This window comes from Salmo trutta, chromosome 10, assembly GCF_901001165.1.
Source record: "Salmo trutta chromosome 10, fSalTru1.1, whole genome shotgun sequence".
In the NCBI taxonomy this organism is placed as follows: domain Eukaryota; kingdom Metazoa; phylum Chordata; class Actinopteri; order Salmoniformes; family Salmonidae; genus Salmo; species Salmo trutta.
The window spans coordinates 32,098,141-32,123,821 of record NC_042966.1 but is presented as its reverse complement, the minus strand read 5'-3'; the positions used below and the strand labels follow the sequence as shown (position 1 = coordinate 32,123,821).

The following is a 25,681-nucleotide window of genomic DNA, read 5'->3' as shown; positions in this document are numbered from 1 at the left end:
TGGAGGGATTGTGCATTCCTGGTGTAACTCGGGCAGTTGTTGTTGCCATCCTGTACCTGTCCCGCAAGTGTGATGTTTGGATGAACCGATCCTGTGCAGGTGTTGTTAAACGTGGTCTGCCACTGCGGGGTCTGCAACTGCGATCAGAATTTCTAAGCAAACAGCTGGAGGCAAGTCTTTCTCCTATAGAGCTCAATTTTTATGGAATGGTCTGCCTACCTATGTGAGAGACTCAGGCTCAACCTTTAAGTCTTTATTGAAAACTCATCTCTTCAGTAGGTCATATGATTGACTGTAGTCTGGCCAAGGAGTGTGAAGGTTAACGGAAAGGCACTGGAGCAACGAACCTCCCTTGCTCTCTCTGCCTTGCCGGTTCCCCTCTCTCCACTGGGATTCACTGCCTCTAACCCTATTTCAGGGGCTGAGTCACTGGCTTACTGGTGCTCTTCCATGCCGTCCCTAGGAGGGGTGCATCACTTGAGTGGGTTGAGTCACTGACGTGATCTTCCTGCCCGGGTGGGCGCCACCCCAAGGGTTGTACCGTGGCAGAGATCTTTGTGGGCTATACTAGGACTTGTCTCAGTGTAACGGCCGTCGGAAGAGAGAGTAGACCAAGGTGCAGCGGAGTTAGTGTTCATCCTCAGGAATTTATTAAACAACGTGAACACTATACAAAAACAAGAAAACCGACAGCCACACAGTACTGTCAGGTGCAAACACAAAACAGAAACAATTACCCACAAAACCCCAACGGAAAAACAGGCACTTATGTGTGACTCCCAATCAGCAACAACCAACAACAGCTGTGCCTGATTGGAAGCCACACGGCCAAAATTAATGAAACAGACAACATAGAAAATGAACATAGAACGCCCACCCAATGTAACACCCTGGCCTAACCAAAATAAAGAACAAAAACCCCTCTCTATGGCCAGTGGTGTGGGGGCAGTGCTTTGGCAAAGTGGGTGGGGTTATATCCTGCCTGTTTGGCCCTGTCCGGGGGTATCGTCGGACGGGGTCACAGTGTCTCGAGACCCCTCCTGTCTCAGCCTCCAGTATTTATGCTGCAGTAGTTTATGTGTCGGGGGGCTAGGGTCAGTCTGTTATATCTGGAGTATTTCTCCTGTCTTATCCGGTGTCCTGTGTGAATTTAAGTATGCTCTCTCAAATTCTCTCTCTCTTTTTCTTTCTCTCGTTCTTTCTTTCTTTATCTCTCTAGGAGGACCTGAGCCCTAGGACCATGCCTCAGGGCTACCTGGCCTGATGACTCCTTGTTTCCCCAGTCCACCTGGCCATGCTGCTGCTCCAGTTTCAACTGTTCTGCCTGCGGCTATGGAACCCTGACCTGTTCACTGGACGTGCTACCTGTCCCAGACCTGCTGTTTTCAACTCTCTAGAGACAGCAGGAGCGGTAGAGATACTCTGAATGATCGGCTATGATAAGCCAACTGACATTTACTCCTGAGGTGCGGACCTGTTGTGCCCTCGACAACCACAGTGATTATTATTATTTGACCCTGCTGGTCATCTATGAACATTTGAACATCTTGGCCACGTTCTGTTATAATCTCCACCCGGCACAGCCAGAAGAGGACTGGCCACCCTTCATAGCCTGGTTCCGCTCTAGGTTTCTTCCTAGGTTCTGGCCTTTCAAGGGAGATTTTCCTAGCCACCGTGCTTCTACACCTGCATTGCTTGCTGTTTGGGCTATGTTTGGGCTGGGTTTCTGTACAGCACTTTGTGACATCAGCTGATGTAAGACGGGCTTTATAAATACATTTGATTGATTGATTGAGCTGTCCATCCTGTCTCCCTGTAGCGCTGTCTTAGGCGTCTCACAGTAAGGACATTGCAATTTATTGCCCTGGCCACATCTGCAGTCCGCATGCCTCTTGCAGCATGCCTAAGGCACGTTCATGTAGATGAGCAGGGACCCTGGGCATCTTTCTATTGGTGTTTTTCAGAGTCAGTAGAAAGGCCTCTTTAGTGTCCTACGTTTTCATAACTGTGACCTTAATTGGCTACCTGTTCCACAGGTGCATGTTCATTAATTGTTTATGGTTCATTGAACAAGCATGGGAAACAGTGTTTAAACCCTTTACAATGAAGATCTGTGAAGTTATTTGGATTTTTACAAATTATCTTTGAAAGACAGGGTCCTGAAAAAGGTTACGTTTCTTTTTTTGCTGAGTTTAGTTTACTGGTAAACTTAGAACGTTTCCAGTTATATACCCACCCGTTGCAACCCTAATCAGGCCCTTGCTGTGGCTGTTAGCCAAATATTACTCTGTTAACTAGAGGGTCTCTGGTTCAAGTCCCACTCTTGCTGATCCCGCCTCAGTCACTACATCACTATGACATAACACAGCGTTAGATAATACACTGTGTAAACATATAGTTGCAGTCACTCACTCATATCTGATTATTATTATCATATTAGTCTTGATTGAGTGGCATCAGGGGCACACAAAGCACTCAACCGGAACAGCTATCCCCTCATTTTTTGTGTGTGTGTGTGATAGGAAAATAACACTCAAGCAGTTCACCATGGAAACAGCTCATAACAAGCCATTCTGCCAACATAATAAATGTCAAGTTATGTACAGATGTAGAATCCAAATTTGATCACTCATTTGTTGCTGTGAATTTGAGTGAGTGAGTGAGTGAGTGAGTGAGTGAGTGAGTGAGTGAGTGAGTGAGTGAGTGAATAAATTAGGTCCCATGTGGCTGGCAGAGCCAGTTGGTAGAGCATAGTGATTGCAACGCCAGGGTTGTGTGTTTGATTCCCACGGAGGACCAGTACTAATCACTACAGAAAGTCACTCTGGATTAGAACGTCTGCAAAATAAGAAAAATATCAAATGATATAAAATGCCAAATGAACAGCACTTGTTTGGTCTTTTAAGTGTTGCAGTTCATTTTGAATGTGATGCAAAAGTCCAATCTTATTCATAAACCTTTTAAAAAACAACAAATACTGTAAGTGGTTCATAAAACACCTGGACAACACCTGGAAGTAAAACGCCTGGATAAAAGGAACACTTATGTGAGAACGCTATTCATTGACTACAGCTCAGCGTTCAACACCATAGTGCCCTCAAAGCTCATCACTAAGCTAAGGATCCTGGGACTAAACACCTCCCTCTGCAACTGGATCCTGGACTTCCTGACGGGCCGCCCCCAGGTGGAAAGGGTAGGTAGCAACACATCTGCCACGCTGCTCTTCAACACTGGAGCTCCCCAGGGGTGCGTGCTCAGTCCCCACCTGTACTCCCTGTTCACCCACGGCTGCATGGCCAGGCACAACTCCAACACCATCATTAAGTTTGCAGATGACACAACTGCTACTCTCTGTTTATCATATATGCATAGTCACTTTAACCATATCTACATGTACATACTACCTCAATCAGCCTAACTAACCGGTGTCTGTATGTAGCCTCGCTACTGTATATAGCCTGTCTTTTTACTGTTGTTTTATTTCTTTACTTACCTATTGTTCACCTAATACCTTTTTTGCACTATTGTTTAGAGCCTGTAAGTAAGCATTTCACTGTAAGGTCTACCTACACCTGTTGTATTTGGCGCACGTGACAAATACACTTTGATTTGTTATAAAGTAATATAATCCTATATTATACAAATGGATCCTAAAGTACTTCTACTGTCCAAATGTCCTGCCAGTTGCTCCAGTAATATCATGATGTTTTCCTGTAATGTTTATTCCCCTTGTAGTGCTGGTAAGCCTAACTTTAACCCTTAATAACACCTTAACACCTGTCCCCTGGCCTATAGCCCTTGTCTCCTCACCTGTAGTTTCGGTAGCGTCCAGACTGCCAGCTAGCTGCTCCAGTAGTTGTGCTCTGGCTGCGTTCCTGCGATGTTTTTTCCCCTCATAGTGTTGCTGGGCCATCAGAGGGTTGTTGAACCATGCTCCACACAGACAGCAGTACTTCCCTGTCTCACCACTACCACCACCACTACCCACCACCGCCACCGGGGGTGCTAGAGAGGGGGGCCTTGGTAGGGCAGGAGGGGCAGGGGTGGAGTCGCTGGGCTGGGGGGTGGAGGGGGATGAGTCTGGGGCAGAGAGGGAAACGGTGCAGGAAGAAAGGGGGAGGGAGGAAGTTATGAGAAAAAAAGGTAGGTGATGGTTAAGGGTGAGATTAAAGGGGAATAAAGGAGAGGAGATAACAATAGTAACAGAAGGATGGAGGAAAGAAGTGAGGAAAGGATGGAGGAAAGGGTGGAGGAAAGGATGGAGGAAAGGAGTGAGGAAAGGAGTGAGGAAAGGAGTGAGGAAAGGATGGAGGAAAGGATGGAGGAAAGGATGGAGGAAAGGATGGAGGAAAGGATGGAGGAAAGGATGGAGGAAAGGATGGAGGAAAGAGGGAGAGAAAGAACCCATTAAAATCATCTCAGATAAACACACAGAGGTGATAATAGACCATAAACATAAACCAATAATAATTGTTGTAATGTGTAGGGCCGGTACAATACCACTATCAAGATAGTTTTTCCTTGGCAAAAAATGAAAACATGAAGCAGACCTAATTCTTTGGTCCTTTAAAAACCTGCTGTATGTAAAATATTGTGCTCTATTATACATTTTAGTCATTTAGCAGTTAGTGTGTGCTGTAACTCTGGATGACAACATGATGTTTGTTTCCAACAGTTCAACCCGCCTCGTGTTTTGTTTCCTTGCCACAACACTAACAAGTATAGCAATACTGGTATTTCCCTGGACCTAGTTTCACACGCACACACACGCACGCACGCACACACACACATACACACACACACACACACACACACACACACACACACGCATCCGCACCCACACACACCACAGTCAATAAAGTGCATGGCCAGACCACCTCACAGGGGACTGCTGCGAGCACAGAGCAATAGATTGCTCCAGGCGTGATCTATGGAGCACAGATGAGGGTAAGAGAAAGGTCTGCACTCCTGAGAGCCATCCTACTCTGTGGAGGCATTGTGCGTGTGTGTTTCGCTAAACGTACAGTATATGTGTAAATCTCGTGTCTGTCTATGAAATACTTAACAAGAAGAAAACCGCCAATGCACTAACAAACTTCAAAAACTGCACCTTCTGTATGCTACTATTACAATTCTCAACCGCATTACATTGACCCCGTATTGACCCTGTATTGACCCCGATGAGTATGGCTGTAATAGACCATAAACATTAATCAATAATAATTGTTGTAATGAGTCCATCGGAAATTACATCTACAGTAAAACACTAACGTGGTCTCAAGAGTCTCACACACACACACACACACACACACACACACACACACACACACACACACACACACACACACACACACACACACACACACACACACACAAACACACAAACACACCCCCACACCCAGATAAGGGTAAGAGAAAGGTCAACTGCACTCCAGGGATCTGTCCTACTCTCACTCTGTGGAGAAAATCTGTGTGTGTGTCATATTTATGTTGACGCGTGTGTCCATTCAGCAGACTTTTTTCTCATCCTCCCATCTTCAGAAAAATAAGTGGTAGTCTTCCAGGTGACCCTGTTAATACAATGGCAGCCTGGTTACCATGGAGACAGGCCATTCATAGCCCTGGCGCAGACAGGACTAACAGAATAAGACCCGGGGTCACACACTGAGGTGTGCATGTGTATTTGTTAGTGTGTGTGTGTGTGTGTGTGTGTGTGTGTGTGTGTGTGTGTGTGTGTGTGTGTGTGTGTAAGCAAACATGCTCTCACAGTCTCACTGCAGAATCCGATATTAGAAAAAAATTACTTGTTTCAAGAAAGTATAAAAATGTAAATACTGAAAAGTGGTGCGTGCATATGTATTCCCCCCCTTTGCTATGAAGCCCCTAAATAAGATCTGGTGCAACCAATTACCTTCAGAAGTCACATAATTAGTTATTAACCTGTTGGGGCTAGGGGGTAGCATTAAAAAAAAGTCCACATGTGTGCAATCTAAGTGTCACATGATCTATCACATGATCTCAGTATATATACACCTGTTCTGAAAGGCTCCAGAGTCTGCAACACCACTAAGCAAGGGGCACCACCAAGCAAGGGGCACCACCAAGCAAGCGGCAAGGAACTCTCCAAACAGGTCAGGGACAAAGTTGTGGAGAAGTACAGATCAGGGTTGGGTTATAAAAAATATCTTTGAACATCTCACGGAGCACCATTAAATCCATGATTAAAAAATAGAAGTGATATGGCACCACAACAAACCTGCCAAGAGAGGGCCGCCCACCAAAACTCATGGACCTTGCAAGGAGGGCATTAATCAGAGAGGCAACAAAGAGACCAAAGATAACCCTGAAGGAGTTGCAAAGCTCCACAGCGGAGATTGGAGTATCTGTCCATAGGATCACTTTAAGCTGTACACTCCACAGAGCTGGGCTTTACGAAAGTGGCCATAAAAAAATCCATTGCTTAAAGAAAAAAATAAGCAAACACGTTTGGTGTTCACCAAAAGGCATGTGGGAGACTCCCCCAAACATATGGAAGAAGGTACACTGGTCAGATGAGACAAAAATGTTGCTTTTTGGACATCAAGGAAAACACTACGTCTGGTGCAGATCCAACACCTCGCATTTCCCCGAGAACACCATCCTCACAGCGAAGCATGGTGGTGGCAGCATCAGGCTGTGGGGATGTTTTCATCAAAAGGGACTGGGAAACTGGTCAGAATTTAAGGAATTATAGATGTTACTAAATACAGGGAAATTCTTGAGGGAAACCTGTTTCAGTCTCCCAGGGATTTGAAACTGTGACGGAGGTTCACCTTCCAGCAGGACAATGACCCTAAGCATACTGCTAAAGCAACACTCGAGTGGTTTAAGGGGAAACATTTAAATGTCTTGGAATGGCCTAGTCAAAGCCCAGACCTCAATCCAATTGAGAATCTGTGGTATGACTTAAAGCTTGCAGTACACCAGCAGAACACATCCAACTTGAAGGAGCTGGAGCAGTTTTGTAAGAATGGGCAAAAATCCCAGTGGCTAGATGTGCCAAGCTTATAGAGGCATACCCAAAGAGACATGCAGCTGTAATTGCTGCAAATTTGGCTCTACAAAGTATTGACTTCAGGTGGGTGAATAGTTATGCACGCTGAAGTTTTTTTTTTTTTCTTGTTTATGTCACAATAAAAAATATTTTGCATCTTCAAAGTCACATGCGCCGAATACAACAGGTGAAATGCTTACCTACGAGCCCCTAACCGACAGTGCAGTTTCATAAAGTACGGATAAGAATAAGAAATAAAAGTAACAAGTAATTAAAGAGCAGCAGTAAAGAAATATGCATAGATGACAACAGCGAGTAGCAGTGGTGTGGAGAGGAGGGGAGGGGGGCAATGCGAGTAGTCTGGGTAGCCATTTGACTACATTTTCAGGAGTCTTATGGCTTGGGGGTAGAAGCTGTTTAGAAGCCTCTTGGACCTAGACTTGGTGCTCCGGTAACGCTTGCCATGTGGAAGCAGAGAGAACAGTCTATGACTAGGTTGGCTGGAGTCTTTGACCATTTTTAGGGCCTTCCTCCATTTTTAGGGCCTTCCTGGTATAGAGGTACTGGATGGCAGGAAGCTTGGCCCCAGTGACGTACTGGTCCGTTCGCACTACCCTCTGTAGTGCCTTGCAGTCGGAGGCCGAGCAGTTGCCATACCAGGCGGTGATGCAAAAAGTCAGGCTGCTCTCGATGGTACAGCTGTAGAACCTTTTGAGGATCTGAGGACCCATGCCAGTCTCCTGAGGGGGAATAGGTTTTGTCATGCCCGCTTCATGACTGTCATGGTGCTTGGACCATGTTAGTTTGTTGGTGATGTGGGCACCAAGGAACTTGAAGCTCTCAACCTGCTCCACTGCAGTCCCGTCGATGAGAATGGGGACGTGCTTGGTCCTCTTTTTCCTGTAGTCCACAATCATCTCCATTGACTTGATCACGTTGAGAGAGAGGTTGTTGTCTTGGCACCACACGGCCAGGTCTTTGACCTCCTCCCGACAGGCTGTCTCGTTGTTGTCGGTGATCAGGCCTACCACTGTTGTGTCATCGGAGTGCCTGGCCATGTAGTCATGAGTGAACAGGGAGTACAGGAGGGGGCTGATCTCGCACCCCTGAGGGGCCCCTGTGTTGAGGATCAGCGTGTGTTGTTACCTACCATTACCACCTGGGGGCGGCACGTCAGGAAGTCCAGGATCCAGTTTCAGAGGGAGGTGTTTAGTCCAGGGTCCTTAGCTTATTGATGAGCTTTGAGGGCACTATGGTGTTGAACGCTGAGCTGTAGTCAATGAATAGCATTCTCACATAGGTGTCCCTTTTGTCCTAGGTGGGAAAGGGCAGTGTAGAGTCCAATAGAGACTGCATCATCTGTGGATCTGTTGGGGCGGTATACAAGTTGGAGTGGGTCTAGGGTTTCTGGGATGATGGTGTTGATGTGAGCCATGACCAGCTTTTCAAAGAACTTCATGGCTACAGACGTGAGTACTACGGATCGGTAGTCATTTAAGCAGGTTACCTTAGTGTTCTTGGGCACAGGCACTATGGTGGTCTGCTTAAAACATGTTGGTATTACAGACTCGGACAGGGAGAGGTTGAAAATGTCAGTGAAGACACTTGCCAGTTGGTCAGCGCATGCTCACAGTACACGTCCTGGTAATCCATCTGGTCCTGCGGCTTTGTGAATGTTGACCTGTCTAAAGGTCTTATTCACATCGGCTGCGGAGAGCGTGATTACACAGTCTTCCGGTACAGCTGGTGCTCTCAAGTGTTATTTGCCTTGAAGCGAGCATAGAAGTAGTTTAGCTCGTCCGGTAGGCTCGTGTCACTGGGCAGCTCTCGGCTGTGCTTCCCTTTGTAGTCTGTAATGGTTTGCCGGCCCTGCCACATCCGACGAGCATCAGAGCCGGTGTAGTACGACTCAATCTTAGTCCTGTGTTGACGCTTTGCCTGTTTGATGGTTCGTCGGAGGGCATAGCGGGATTTCTTATAAGCTTCCGGGTTAGAGTCCCACTCCTTGAAAGTGGCAGCTCTAGCCTTTAGCTTGGTGCGGATGCTGCCTGTAATCCATGGCTTCTGGTTGGGGTATGTACATACGGTCACTGTGGGGACGACGTCATCGATGCACTTATTGATGTATACAATGACAGATGTGGTGTACTCCTCAATGCCATTGGAGGAATCCTGGAACATATTCCAGTCTGTGCTAGCAAAAAAGTCCTGTAGCTTAGTATTCGCGTCATCTGACCACTTTTTCATTGATCTAGCCACTGGTGCTTCCTGCTTTAATTTTTGCTTGTAAGCAGGAATCAGGAGGATGGAATTATGGTCAGATTTGCCAAATGTAGGGCGAGGGAGAGCTTTGTATGCATCTCTGTGTGTGGAGTATAGGTGGTCCAGAGTTCTTTTCCCTCTGGTTGCACATTTAACATGCTGATAGAAATTTGGTAAAACTGATTTAAGTTTCCCTGCATTAAAGTCCCAGCTACTAGGAGCGCTGCCTCGGGTTGAGCGTTTTCTTGTTTTTTTTTATGGCAGAATACAGCTCATTCAATGCTATCATAGTGCCAGCCTCTGACTGTGGTGGTATGTAAACAACTACAAAGAATATAGAAGAAAACTCTCTCGGTAGGTAATGTGGTCTGCAGCTTATCATGAGAAACTCTACCTCAGGCGAGCAATAGCTCGAGACTTCCTTAGATATCGTGCACCAGCTGTTGTTTACAAAAATACATAGACCGCTGTCCCTTGTCTTACCTGACGTCGCTGTTCTATCCTGACAGTATATCGTATAACCAGCCAACTGTATGTCGTCGTTCAGCCACGACTCCGTGAAGAATAATATGTTACAGTTTTTAATGACCCGTTGGTAAGCATGTTGTGTAAATCAAATGATACAACCCCCCAAAAAATATATATTTTAATTCCAGGTTGTAAGGCAACAAAATAGGAAAAATGCCAAGGGGGGTGAATACTTTGCAAGCCACTGTAAGTGTTTGTTTGCGTGTGAGGATGATTGCATGAGGGTGTGACGTGTGAAGGCAGGCATTTGAAAATGTGAGCTGTATGAGTGCATGTATGCATGTGAAGGTGTGTGTGTGGGTGTAAGTACGGGAGTGCATGCATTGACTGTGTGTGTTTACACAGAACAGAGGGAGGGGTGTGTTAGGTCCATAGCCAAATACTGTAGTGTGAGAGAGCTCTGGTGCCAGATGGCTTTGTCCAACTGTCTACTTCTACCCTCTGCACTGTGCTAGTGTCACTAAAGCTCTACTCAGAAAATACCATTGCATTTTTCACTTCATACTTTTATCATATATTTCACATTTTCAGTTTCAAATGTCATATAGTATACCACATATGATGGCTCTGTAGGCTACAGTATATATTATGATCTATTCTTGTGTGGTCCATGTCTTGTTGAGCATATCATTCATCATTCGCTCTTAATCATTATTTGTCTCTGTCTCTATTTAATATTCAATTAATGCTTTATTGGCATGAATGGACTTTTACCGAAGCAATGTCTATGAACTATTACACAAATATGTTTGTGTGGGGTAGTGTGTGTGTGTGTGTGTGGGGGGGGGGGGGGGGTGTATATATATATGTGTGTGTGTGTGTACATAGAGATAGAGAGGAGTGTGTGTATGTGTTGGTAATGCCGTGAGCTCGTTAGTTAATCACACATTGACTAAATGGGGTCTGTTTCACATAGTTACAGTATCTAAGGCTGTCTCTCTGTACCTCTCACCACCTCCCACTCAACACACACACACACACTTTTGTATGAACATTTTACTTGCATGGACAAAATAATGAATGATGTTCAGGGATTTTGATTTGAATTCAGGTATTACATTTTTTTGTAAAATGTCACAACGTTTTGCTTAGAATGCACTCATGCATACGTAACATGTTATTGTATCAGGTATTTTTTTATATTTTGTGTTGAAAAAAAGAAAATGGTGTGACCATTTGCATAAATTCATAAATTAACATAAAGGGGTAGAAAAGGGCTACAACCACCAAACCCTTGCTCTGTCTACCCTACCTGCACTCACACACCTGCGCTGTCTAGACTGCCTCATTAATTGCTGTTTCCTCCGTCTGTTCCATGTATTCTTGGTTCTAGATCACACCTATCTAAACAGACTTTACATATCAGGATACAGTGTAAAAATCAACAGGCTTGGTTCTAGATTACACCTATCTAAACAGACTTTAAATTGTTTGCTAGATCAGACATAATATCACTATCTTCATTTTCTGAAGTTGTTTTCATTTCAGTGTATTTCATTTGTAAACCTTTCAACTGTTAAATTATTACTTTTTTTATTCAAAAATGAACACTCATCAAAATAAAGTTAGATTCATTATTTTTCTTGTGATGTAAGTGTCGAGACGTTGTGTTAAATCCCAGATGAAGCTTTAACGTTATTATAGCCAATGTATTCCATTCAGCCCATTTCAGCCATAATTGCGGTTTGTTTGACAGGTCATTACAAACATTTCCACGGTCGTAACATTAACGGGAAAAACATGACAGGCATCATCCTAAAATGTATACATTTCTTAATTAAATTCTTTACTTTTAGATTTGTGTGTATTGTTGTGTATTGTTGGATATTATCGCACTGTTGGAAACACAAGCATTTTGCTACACCAGCAATAACATCTGCTAAATGTGTGTATATGCGACCAATAACATTTGATTTGATACACGCAGTCACACACATGCAAGCACACACACACACAAACACAGACACACAACACACACACACACACACACACACACACACACACACACACAGACACACGACACACAGACACACACAGACACACACACGCTCATCCTCACTAACAGCTATGGTAATTAATAGGGTGTAAAAACATTAGGATTTGACTTGCAGCGACGGAAACCAGTGTCTAGGGAGTGACAGATATTTACAATAGTCAAAACAATCTAGAAAGGGAAGCGATCATTGCATATAGTAATGGATGTTAATGAAAGTTTGGGTTGACTTTGAAATAACTTTGTTCTACTTCTTGGAAAGTGTCAGTTCGATTACCTCACACGCACACGCTCACATGCACACACACACACACACACACACACACACACACACACACACACACACACACACATAAAGTGTCAGTTTGGTGAAGGTGCTTTCAGGGAAGTTGCCATGGTTTAGTGACAGACAGATCTGGGAGGAAGGACAGAATGAGAGAGAGAGAGAGAAAGAAAGGAAGACAAATGGAGAAGGATGGAAGGATAGATCAGGAGAGATTAGAATCAAAAGTAACCTTCAGCACACACACACACGTCTTTCTCTCTCACTCGCTCTCTTTACCTCTCTCTCACTCACACACAAAACACCTCTCGCTCACACACGTCTCTCTCTCTCACTCGCTCTCTTTACCTCTCTCTCTCTCTCACACACAAAACACCTCTCGCTCACACACATCTCTCTCTCCATCTCAATTCAATTCATAGATGCTTTATTGGCATGGGAAGCATTTTGCCAAAGCAATCTCCCTCTCTTTCGTCGGAGTGCATGCTGGGAGTGAGTCGGGAAGCAGTAGCGATTGTGAGAGCGAATTTTATTACACTCTATAGGGTTTCGGTGTTTTCAGTGTGTGTGTGTGTGTGTGTGTGTGTGTGTGTGTGTGTGTATATATATATATATTTTAGTTGTTTTAAGGTTATTTTTGTCTCACTGCCACTAATCACGTATAGGGGTGGTGTGAGGGCGCAACCAGCGTGTGGAGCTAGTTGCAATGGCCACTCGCGGAGGGTTGGGGTTTGAATAACTTAGTCGGCGGCAAAGAGTAAAGATTCCTGCTGCGGCCGGGTGTTCGGTGGAAGAATGTAGTTTAGCAGTGGGTGCTATCATTGGGTATGATAGCATAAAATCAGCCTCAGGGATGAATAGCACTGTAGTGATATTCTTAGATCCATTGAAAAAGTGAATACGATAGTTGAGAGTGGTGTTGTGTTGCGGGAGACACAGACGTCGGTATTTCCTCTTATGAATCTGGTGAAGAAAGTTATACTTTCTAATGTGCCATCATTTGTTAGAGATGAAGTGTTAGAGTGAGAGTTATCTCATCATGGTCAACCTGTATCTACAATAAAAAAGGTTATTTTTGGATGCTAATCTCCTTTGCTGAAACATGTCGTGTCTCATAGGAGACAAGTGCACATGATTTTAAAGAAGGATACTGACGAACTGAGCGTTCAGTTTTAAAATTGATGGATTTGATTGTGTTCTACGCTTCTACTGAATCAATGAAATGCTTTGGCTGCGGAAGAGAGGGGCATTTGATACGTTATTGTCCAGAGAACGAGCGCGCAGAGCCTGGTAGCAGCTGTAGCACTGGTCCAGCTAATGCACCACAGCGAAAGGATGAACATGCTAAGGGTTCAGGGGAAGGGAGAAGGTGGGCAGATGTGGTTGGAAAAGTAGGAAAGGAGAGCAGTGTGGCTATCTGAGCAATTGTGGTGGATCAGAGTAAAGCGGGAGGGGAAACAGCCGGTGAGACTGGGACTGGGGTTGCTGAGTCGGTACTGGAAAATGAAATTGGAGTTCAAGAGGAGATTGAAACAATGGAAAATGAAGCAGCAGGAAGGTAGAGATTGATAAATCAGTTGAGGATTAACAGGTTGTAGAGATGGTGGAGTTTTCCTCTGGGGAGGAGCCAACATGGAGGCACGAGACAGTACACATGTGCGGGCTCATGTGCGAGAGAACACCATCGTTCTGGTCTGTAAATCAAGTGTGATAACCCCAGTGGGATTTTCTGATCATAACAGAAGTGGTGTTCATTAACCCTGTAAAACGCAAAAGCGCATATTGGCATTTGAATATAACTTTATTGAGTGATGCTCACTTCAGGAACTGTTTTAGTTTTTTTCTGAGAGAGGTGGAGGTCTCAAAAGGCCAGTTTTGTATCCCTTCAACAGTGGGATATATGGAAAATTCAGATTCAACAATTCTGTAATCAACACACGATGAACGTCACAAGAGGCATCGCTAGATCAATGAACGCCCTAGAGTCTGAAATAGTGAAACTCCTGACGTTGGTTGAGTCCACAGAAGACCAAGCCAGCAGCATATCACTCTGCTGGCTGGTTGGTCCTGGTTGGTTCCTGGATGGGAGACCAGATGCTGCCGGAAGTGGTGATTGAGTGCCAGTAGAAGGCACTCTTTCCTCATGTCTAAAATATATATATATATCCCAGGGCAGCGATTGGGAATGTTGCCTTGTGTAGTGTTCTGTCTTTCTGATTGGATGTTAAGTGGGTGTACTGAAGATCCAATGGTACTTATTGTAAGAGTAGGGTTTTAACCCTGGTGTTCTGGCTAAATTCCCAATCTGGCCCTCATACCATCACAGTCACCTAATCATCCCCAGCTTACAATTTGCTCATTCATCCCTCCTCCTGTAACTATTCTCCATGTTGTTGCCGGAAGTGAGAATGTGTTCTCAGTCAACTTACCTGGTAAAATATATATTTAATAAAATTGAGGCCATACTCAGGTCCTCAAGACAAAAAAAGCTGTGTTGACAGACCTGCTGGGTATGAGGGGGCATTGGTGAGAAGTAAGTTTCAGGGAATCTCTGAAATGGATGCCTCATCTACAGTTTTCTTCGGTTTAGAGATAAAAAATTGAAAAATAAGAATTATTCATTGCCTCAAATCAGCTTCTGGACAAGAGCTCACTAGCCCTTGTGAAATTAGAAAGAGGGCAGTAGAGTTCTCTGCTGAGCTCTACAAGAGGATAAAGAGGATTAAACAGTGACACAGCAGTTCCTTGGTGGGCTCCCACAGGTGGCTGCTGAAGCTCAGGTTGAGCTTGAGCAACCATTGTCTTTGCAGGAGCTATATGCTGCATTAAAAGGCATGGAAAATGGAAGGGCACCAGGCATTGATGGGCTTCCCGTTGACTTTTTAAAGTCTTTTTGGGCCATGTTGGGAGAGGTTTGGCTAACAGTAGTTAACAATAGTTTGACTGGAGGGTTACTACTGATAAGCTGCAGGAGGGCTGTCCTCACCCTACTGCCAAAAAGGGTGACCCTAGGGAGGTGAAGAACTGGAGGCCGGTGGCTTTATTGGCCACTGATTATAGGATTCTGTCCAAGGCTTTGTCCAACAGGCTGGGGGATGTGATGGGGCAGTCCTACTGTGTTCCTGGCAGGCAGATAAGAGATAACATTTCCCTGATTCTGGATTTTTTTGGACGTCTCTAGGGCTATTGGGTTGGATGCTGGTCTAATTTCAATTGATCAGGAAAAGGCATTTGACAGAGTTGAACATCAATACTTCTGGCGCACTTTTGAGGTGTTTGGTTTCAGCTCTGGTTTTATTGCCATGATCAGGGTGATATATGATGACATTGAAAGTGTACTGAAAGTTAACAGTGGCTCCTTTTAAGGGAGAGGTTATTTTCCAGGCACCACTCCACCAGGGCCCTCAACTCCTCCCTGTAGGCTGTCTCGTCATTGTTGGTAATCAGGCCTACCACTGTTGTGTTGTCTGCAAACTTAATGATGGAGTTGGAGGTGTGTCTGGCCACGCAGACATAGGTAAACAGGAAGTGCAGGAGGGGTCTGAGCAGGCTCCCTTGTGGGGTCCTTGTGTTGAGGATTAGCGTAGTGGAGGTGTTGTTGCCTACCTTCACCACCTGGGGGCGGCCCATCAGGAAATCCAGGACCCCGAGCTTAATAATGAGCTTGGAGGGTAATATGGTGTTGAAGGCTGAGCTGTAGTCAACGAATAGCATTCTTACATAGGTATTCCTCTTGTCCTGATTGGATAGGGCAGTGTGTAGTGCGATGGCGATTCCATCATCAATGGATCTTTTGGCGCGGCATGCGAATTGCAGTGGGTCTAGGGTGTCAGGTAGGGTGGAGGTGATATGATCCTTAACTAGCCTCTCAAAGAACTTCATGATGACAGAAGTGAGTGCTACAGGGCAATAGTCATTTAGTTCAGTTACCTTAACTTTCTTGGGTACAGAAACAATGGTGGACATCTTGAAGCAAGTGGGGACAGTAGACTGGGATAGGGAGAGATTGAATATGTCCATAAACACTCCAGCCAGCTAGTCTGCGCATGCTCTGAGGACGCGGCTAGAGGTGGGCCGGCAGCTTTGTGAGGGTTAAGACGCCTAACTGTCTTACGTCGGTCATGGAGAACGAGTGCGTGTGTATGACTGTGTGCTTCTGACCTTGGTGGTTAGGGGGGATTATGTTGGCTTGTTAGGAGCAAAATGGAATCCAATAAAAGTATTGATCAGTTTGGGGTTGCGGGCTGGTTTCTAATAGGGGCTATGGATGGGCCGAATGAACTGAACACAAGCACACACCCGGACAAACACACATGCACACACACGCACTCACGCACTAAAGTACACACAGACATGCACCCACTGTATAGAAAAGCTGTCTGATAGTGACTTTGAACCCTGAGCCGTACTCTATTGGAGAATACTTAGGGCGATTCAATGCAAGGACTGCCCAATTTTTTCTCTCATCTCAGATTGTTCTCACATAGAAACTTCATTGGGAGGAAGTGGCCATTTTAGGCCCATTTTAGTAGCCAGGTCACACCAGGTCAACTTCAGTATTCAACATCTGTCCAGGTCCTCAGGTCGTCGGATGTTGCTTTCAGTACCCCGTCCACTAGGAGCGCTTATTACCATCCAGCAGGCTCACGACTTGCTAGGCCGCTGTGGCTCCCAAGATTGCATGTTCAGTTGTACTGCTCGGCACTCAATTTAATTTTTTCTATTTTAAACCTATCCCAATCCTTTACCCTTACCTCAGCCATTCATAACCCTATCCCAAACCTATGCATAGTCACTTTACCTCTACCTACATGTACAAATTACCTCAACTAACCTGGTATCCCCTGTATATAGCCTCATTATTGTTATTTTATTGTGTTACTTTTTATAAAAACATTTTGTTTAGTTTATTTTTTACATACTTTCTTAACTCTATTTCTTGAATTGCATTGTTGGTTAAGGGGTAGTAAGTAAGCATTTCAAGGTAAGGTTGTATTCGGGGCATGAGACAAATACAAATTGATTTGATATACTACAGCAAACGCATATTTGGCATTTTTATGGGTTCAAGCAGCGAAGCTGGGTAAAACCTATTGTGTTCTGGTTCTCTGTGGTTTCAGTGAAAAATGTTAATTCCTGTGAGATGTAAGGTCTAGGACGGTGCAACTTCGCATGATGGTAAAGGCCCATGGGCCACACCCTCTCATGCAATACCCAAACTGTTACAGACCTATATCCATCCTGCCCTGCCTTTCTAGTCTTCGAAAGCCAAGTGAACAAACAGATCTCTGAACATTTTGAATCCCACCGTACCTTCTCCGCTGTGCTATCCGGTTTCCGAGCTTGTCAAGGGTGCACCTCAGCCACGCTCAAGGTCCTAAATGATATCATAACCGCCATCGATAAAAGACAGTACTGTGCAGCCGTCTTCATTGACCTGGCCAAGGCTTTCGACTCTGTCAATCACTGGATTCTTATCGGCAGACTCAACAGCCTTGGTTTCTCTAATGACTGCCTCGCCTGGTTCACTAACTGCTTCTCAGATAGAGTTCAGTGTGTTAAATCGGAGGGCCTGTTTTCCGGACCTCTGGCAGTCTCTATGGGGGTGCCACAGGGTTCAATTCTCGGGCCGACTCTTTTCTCTGTATATATCAATGATGTTGCTCTTGCTGTGGGTGATTCTCTGATCCACCTCTACGCAGACGACACCATTCTGTTTACATCTGGCCCTTCTTTGGACACCATGTTAACAACCCTCCAAACGAGCTTCAATGCCATACAACACTCCTTCCGTGGCCTCCAACTGCTCTTAAATGCTAGTAAAATGAAATGCATGCTCTTCAACCGATCGCTGCCCGCATCCGCCCACCCGACTAGCATCACTACTCTGGACGGTTCTGACTTAGAATATGTGGACAACTATAAATACCTAGGTGTCTGGCTAGACTGTAAACTCTCCTTCCAGACGCACATTAAGCATCGCCAATCCAAAGCTAAATCAAGAATCGGCTTCCTATTTCACAACAAAGCCTCCTTCACTCATGCTGCCAAACATACCCTTGTAAAACTGACTATCCTACCGATCCTTGACTTTGGCGATGTCATTTACAAAATAGCCTCCAACCCTCTACTAGCCCTTCAACCGATTACAAAATAGCTTTCAAAACTCTACTCAGCAAATTGGATGTAGTCTATCACAGTGCCATCCGTTTCGTCACCAAAGCCCCATATACTACCCACCACTGCGACCTGTATGCTTTCGTTGGCTGGTCCTTGCTACATATTCGTCGCCAAACCCACTGGCTCCAGGTCATCTATAAGTCTTTGCTAGGTAAAGCTCTGCCTTATCTCAGCTCACTGGTCACCATAGCAACACCCACCCGTAGCACGCGCTCCAGCAGGTATATTTCACTGGTCATCCCCAAAGCCAACACCTCATTTGGCCGCCTTTCCTTCCAGTTCTCTGCTGCCAGTGACTGGAGCAAATTGCAAAAATCACTGAAGCTGGAGACTTATATTTCCCTCACCAACTTTAAACATCAGCTATCTGAGCAGCTAACCGATCGCTGCAGCTGTACATAGTCCATCTGTAAATTGCCCACCCAATCTACCTACCTCATCCCCATACTGTTTTTATTTACTTTTCTGCTCTTTTGCACACCAGTATCTCTACTTGCACATCATCATCTGCTAATTTATCACTCCAGTGTTAATCTGCTAAATTGTAATTATTTTGCTACTATGGCCTATTTATTGCCTTACCTCCTCATGCCTTTTGCATACACTGTATATAGACTTTCTTTTTTTCTACTGTGTCATTGACTTGTTTATTGTGTTATTGGCTTGTTTATTGTTATTTCCATGTTATTCCCTGTGTAACTGTTGTCATGACGTTGGCCTGTGGGTAAGGTTTATGACCCCCCCCCCATAAATACCTTTCAACCTTCCCTCTCTCTCTGACTCTACTGAAGGACTCTTGAATAGCCTTTGTTAAACATAGAGAGTCTGGGAACATCAAACAAGTGGGTGAAAGGAACCATATTTCGGTAATAGAACCAGTTGAAAATATGTGTTGGTGCTTAATGTATATAATGTCTGTTCGGTTGTCATCTGAGACATTATGACTGATGACAGGACGACATAAACTGTATCTGGGAAAGTCTACACGTTCTAGTTATCAGATTCACATGGAATTGTTGTGCAAATTAAATGTTTGAATATGAAACTATTTGTGATAAGATTAAATGTAATTTTAGCTTCCAAATGAGATAATTGTGTTTTCATAAGGTTAGAGCCCTGCTCAATCAGTGGCCCTCCCCTGTGAAGAGACATGGCTTATAAACTATGAAACACACCCTTCTCTCCCTCCACTATATAAGCCCTTGACGAAAATGTAACCTCCGGTTCCGAGGACGATAGGACGACTGTCCATACGTTAAAAAGGACTAACATGTCAACTACAGAATTAAGCCAACCTCAGCTTGAGCTTTGGTTGTGAATGGTATGAACTTTGAACTCTTATTCACTAAAGAAGTGAGACCTAGCCATTGAGTTAGCAACAGCAGCTGTAAACGTGGGCTAGGAAAGGACGGACGACGTATCCAGTCTAACACACAACGAAGATACTACAACGTATCCAATTTACCACCAGAGACATTCTTCCGAGGACAGGAAGATCTCTGTTGGCCAACACGGCCAGCATCTACGACCAACCTACGGAAGCGCAGCTCAGAGTAAATATTTATTGCATTCTCCTTTTCCAAATGGGCGGTAATTTAGAATGCATAAGATACTGTATTTATGATAGCACAGCTTCTCCCTTTGTTCCTCCGTCTTCCCGCTCTTTCATTCAAGCCCAACCCCCTCTCTTTGTGTAACAAGCCTCATACAGGTTCCGTCCACCAGGGACGTTTTCTGTATGACATAATTTGCATTCTGTGTATATGTAATTCTGTGTGATTAGTTAGGTATTTAGTAAATAAATAATTCAACCCAATTTTGTATTGCTAATTCAACTTGTTAGCCAGGGTTCGTGAAGATAACCAAGAATTTACAACTTTCAGATGAGACTGAAATAAGGTGACGATTAATGTTGACTGCTATTGATGTAAAATATTACTAGGTCTTTCAGAGTTTATGCGGAAGATAACAGCTCTATAAACACTCTTTCGTGGTGCCCCGACTTTCTAGTTAATTACATTTACATGATTAGCTCAATCAGGTAATATTAATTACAGAGAAAGGATTTTATAGAATAGCATGTCATATCACTTAATCCGGCATAGCCAAAGACACGACACTGTGTTGTTGTCTGTGTCACACTGCTTTGCTTTATCTTGGCCAGGTCGCAGTTGTAAATGAGAACTTGTTCTCAACTAGCCTACCTGGTTAAATAAAGGTGAAATAAAAATAAATAAACATGTGGTGTCTGGACTGTCCTTAACTTTGTGATCTCATAAGCATGGGGTGACCCTCTCTTGGAGAGTGTTTAATAAATCAATACAGGTAGTCCTGCCCTGTTCCTCAACGATCAGTGTATTATGATACTGTTAGCTAGCTATAACACACAAAATATTTGGTTCAAGGTTACTCAATGCTTAACTGTTTAATGGTGTTAAGAATTAACAAAAATTCAGGAGAGGACCACACTTGAATGTAACACTTAGCTAGTTGCCAATTTAACAAGTACCAGCTGCTATCCATTGCCAATCAGCCTCCACTACTGTTGGCAACACTTAACTAGTTGCCTTGAACGTAGCTCCTCAAACAAGCTCCAGCTGCTACTAACTGATAACCAGTCTGCACCTGTTCTCACTCTCCTTAAATCACCAATACCACCCTGTTTAAACCTTTCCTTCCAGTTCTCTGCTGCCAATGACTGGAACGAATTGCAAAAATCACTGAAGTTGGAGACTTATATCTCCCTCACTAACTTTAAGCGTCAGCTGTCAGAGCAGCTTACCGATCGCTGCAGCTGTACACAGCCCATCTGTAAATAGCCCATCCAACCAACTACCTACCTCATCCCCATATTTGTTTTTGTTTTTCTGCTCTTTTGCACACCAGTATTTCTACTTGCACATCCTCCTCTGCACATATATCACTCCAGTGTAAATTGTAATTACTTCGCCACTATTCATGAAATTAGTTACATAGGTCCCTCTCCTCACAACAAACAAATTTGCCTCAAGGACCCATAAGTTCCGCCATGATGATTTTTCCACCATTTAGAATTTTGTGAAAAACACTTAAAACGCTACTCCTCTGGCACAGAATGACCGATTTACATGGAAGTTAGATATTTTCCAGTTTAGCATCTCAAACAACATGGGTCCAACCGAACAATAAACATTCACGTGGGCGTGGTCTGGCACATAAATGCATATAAACCACACACAGATATTGGTATTGTAACAAAACTTGATACACATGTTCCAAACACTGTCAAGACTGTCAAGATGCAGGCATATTAAGATTGACCACAAGGTGGCACTGTAACGGGCACACATTTATATCTCTTGATCTGTTTGACTCTGAGATTTGAGATTTGGCACACATGCTCTGGGATGTGAGTCTAGCCAACAAGTAGAGTATGCTTCAGTTTGGCCGCACGGTGGTTCTGTTTGACAGAGAGAAAACAAATTCATACAAGGTTATTGGCTTGTAGCGGCCATGTTGTTTGAGCTAGACTCTTGGGAAATATTGTGTTTAATAGACGTTTAAAGTAGCCAACATAATAAAACATGGTCCAAAATACATCAAAAGAATATTGCATGGTTTGATTTTGAGTTCTGACATTTGGCAAGCAAGGTAAACAGTACAGAAGTAGCTCTTCCTAGGTCTATGTGTCTAATTTGTGCTGATGGTGGCGCTGTGGGGCCATAGTTTAAACCCGGCAATGGCTGCTTGCAGCTATACTTTAATCTGTCTTTATTTTTTTCTAGCAATGAATTTGCAACTGCTACTGAACGTTTGAAGAGGATTTACTTCCAATGCTAATGCTACATTGTTTCACCTCCCTCAGTTGTATGATTGTAAGCCGCTCTGGATAAGAGTGTCTGTTGAATGATTGAAATATAAATATAAAATGTAGATATACACTGAGTGTACAAAACATTAAGAACACATGCTCTTTCCATGAAATAGACTGACAAGGTGAAAGCTATGATCCCTTATTGATGTCACTTGTTAAATCCACTTCAATCAGTGTAGATAAAGGGGAGGTGACAGTTTAAAGAAGGATTTTTAAGCCTTGAGACAATTGAGACATGGATTGTGTATGTGTGCCATTCAGAGGGTGAATGGGCAAGACAAAATATTTAAGTGCCTTTGAACGGGGTATGGTAGTAGGTGCCAGGCAGATCGGTTTGTCAAGAACTGCAACGCTGCTGGGTTTCTCACGCTCAACAGTTTCCTGACTGTATCAAGACTGGTCCACCACGTAAAGAGCATCCAGCCAATTTGACTCAACTGTGGGAAGCATTGGAGTCAACATGGGCCAGCATCCCTGTGGAATGATTTCGACACTTTGTAGAGTCCATTCCCGACAAATTGAGGCTGTCCTGAGGGCATATTGGGGGGGGGGGGGGTTCCTAATGTTTGGTATACTCAGTGTATACACTTGACAAGTACACCAACAAAGTACACCAACAAAGGCTGCGTCCCTAACTGGGGTTGGAAGCTGAATTATTTTACAATCATTAAGTTATGAACATATTTTTCATTCTGTTCCATCGTTCCAACCAGAAAAATGAAGTTCTGAACCGGTTCCAACCCCCAAAAAGTTACATTGGATATTGTTTGTTTCTGTTCCTTTTTAAACCTCTGAAATATAGATTTGTTTTATATTTAGCTCGACATCAAAATACTTCACCAATCAATGTGGATAGAGAAGCTTGCTGTTGAGTGGGTGATTTAATCTGTATAGGAAAGTTGTTAAGAGCAAATTGTATTTTGCTGTAACAGCATGGTTTAATCATAATGAAAGACAAACACATACATTGTTAAGGCGCGAGATGCAACAGACATTTTTAGGGTGAGGAAAGAGTGAGAGAGGAAGGAGGAAGCTTGCCTTGAAGAGCTGGACATCTTGTTATGACAAGCATTATCTGAATTAGGCACATCGAATTATACCAATTATATGCTTCTATGGAGGAAATTTGACTGTCTTTGAAGATCTGAGTTGGTTTAATGTTGAACCAGAGCAGACATTAGCTAGCTAGCTAACAAGCTTGAGTGTGCAGAGAGGTACTAGAATTAAAAACACGTCTTACCTTTTTGTAGTTAGTATCCTTAATTAGCATTGGAAAAGTAATTTCATTCTTCTCTAATTAAACATCTTTACCTAATTTCTGAATTATGCTTGTAACGTTGTCAGTATATTACAGTAACCTATACTTCAGAGGGGAGGGGCAGGTAGCCTACACACACATGTACACCCTGTAACGCCCTGGCCATAGAGAGGGGTTTTTGTTCTTTATTTTGGTTAGGCCAGGGTGTTACATTGGGTGGGCGTTCTATGTTCCTTTCTCTATGTTTTTGTATTTCTTTGTTTTGGGCCGTGTGTGGCTCCCAATCAGGCACAGCTGAAGCTCGTTGTTGCTGATTGGGAGTCACACATAAGGAGCATGTTTTTCCTTTGGGTTTTGTGGGTAATTGTTTCTGTTGAGTGTTTTGCACCTGACAGTACTGTTGGCTGTCAGTTTTCTTGTTTTTGTATAGTGTTCACGTTGTTCAATTAAAATCATGATGAACACTAACTCCGCTGCGCCTTGGTCTACTCTCTCTCCCGACAGCAGTTACACACCCACTGGCTGACACAACTTCCGCCGAAGTCGGCTCCCCTCCTTGTTTGGGAGGCGTTCGGCGGTCGACGTGACCGGCCTTCTAGCCATCGCCACTCCATTTGTTTTGTCTTGTTCCCCGCACACCTGGTTTACATTCCCTAATCACACTGCATATATATATTCCTCTGTTCCCCCCATGTCTTTGTGTGGAATTGTTTTTATTTTGTGTTTGTTGTATCGCGCCAGTCTGGTTTTTCACCTTGGGCATTGCCTGTACACTATTTGGGAAATTATTGGTGAACCTTAATGTTATATTATTGACGATTGTCACTTTTGCCGGTTGGCTTGAGTTGTAGCTGTTTGCGCCCGTCTGTTTGTTTCTCTTGGCTAATAAAGTCGCCTGATCACCTATTCTCTGCTCTCCTGCACTTGACTCGAATGACCAGCAGCGAAAACCCTGACACTGGCAAAGATTTCCAGCTGGCAGGCAGAAGCTGGAATACGTTTTTAAGTGACAGAGTGAGGGCTTTGGATAGGTGCTTTGTTGCGTTTTTTTGTGGGACTGGAAAAAAATGCCTGGAATGTAAAATTACTTTATTAACCGGTTCCCATGCTTTTAAAATAACGGTTCTGTTCTGGAACATAATAAATCACTTCCACTTCCAATTCCAACCCTTGGTCCCTAATGGCACCCTATTTCCTACATAAGCCTATGAGCCCTGTTCAAAAGTAGTGCCCTACTGTATATAGGGAATAGGGTGCCATTTGGGACTCAACCATAGTCTCATGAGACTGAGTTGAACATACAGCTGTTTCAGGTGTTGAGAGGGTCTGTCCACTATGTGGTCCAATATGGCCCCATCCCAGCTCTGGTCTGGCACAAGGTTACCCTAGGTTACCCTATCGCTACTATCCAGGCCCAGGTTTTTCGATAGCGATGGAACTTAAGCTTACAGGTGTTTTAACGATCCATCGTTCCTTTGTGTCTATGTCACAGTAAGTTGGTGGTACCTTAATTGTGGAGGACGGGCTCGTGGTAATGGCTGGAGCAGAATAGGTGGAATGGTATCAAATACATCAAACACATGATTTCCATTAGGCTTGGGCAGTATACCGTATACAATGCATTCGGAAAATATTCAGACCCCTTGACTTTTTTCACATTTTGTTACTTTACAGACTTATTCTAATAAGGATTTTTTTTTTTTATCTCATCAATCTACACACAAAACCCCATAGTGAAAAAGCGAAAACAGGTCTTAAGAAACTTTTGCAAATGTATTAAAAATGTATTTATTTACATAGGTTTTCAGACTCTTTGCTAAGAGACTTGAAATTGAGCTCAGGTGCATCCTGTTTTCATTGATCATCCTTGAGATGTTTCTACAACTTGATTGGAGTCCACCTGTGGTAAATTCAATTGATTTTACATGATTTAGAAAGGCGCACACCTGTCTATGTAAGGTTCCACAATTGACAGTGCATGTCAGAACAAAAACCAAGCCATGAGGTCGAAGGAATTGTCCATAGAGCTACGACCCAGTATTGTGTCGAGGCACAGATCTGGGGAAGGGTACCGAAAAATGGCTGCAGCATTGAAGGTCCCCAAGAACACAGTGCCCTCCATCATTCTTAAATGGAAGAAGTTTGGAACCACCAAGACTCTTCCTAGAGCTGGCCGCCCGGCCAAACTGAGCAATCGGGGGAGAAGGGCCTTGATCAGGGAGGTAACCAAGAACCAGATGGTCACTCTGACAGAGCTCCAGAGTTTTTCTGTGAAGATGGAAGAACCTTCC

The 25,681-nt window shown here is 43.9% G+C and overlaps 1 protein-coding gene across 1 annotated transcript in view; it reads right to left on the bottom strand.

Annotated features, from left to right (window-relative positions):
* Positions 1–25,681, bottom strand: part of LOC115201562 (zinc finger matrin-type protein 4) — a 113,108-nt gene that overhangs the window by 35,548 nt on the left and 51,879 nt on the right. Inside the window, exon 5 of the mRNA XM_029765310.1 lies at positions 3,811–4,080. Coding sequence (XP_029621170.1) covers positions 3,811–4,080 — 270 coding nt within the window. The remainder of the gene's footprint in view (positions 1–3,810; positions 4,081–25,681) is intronic.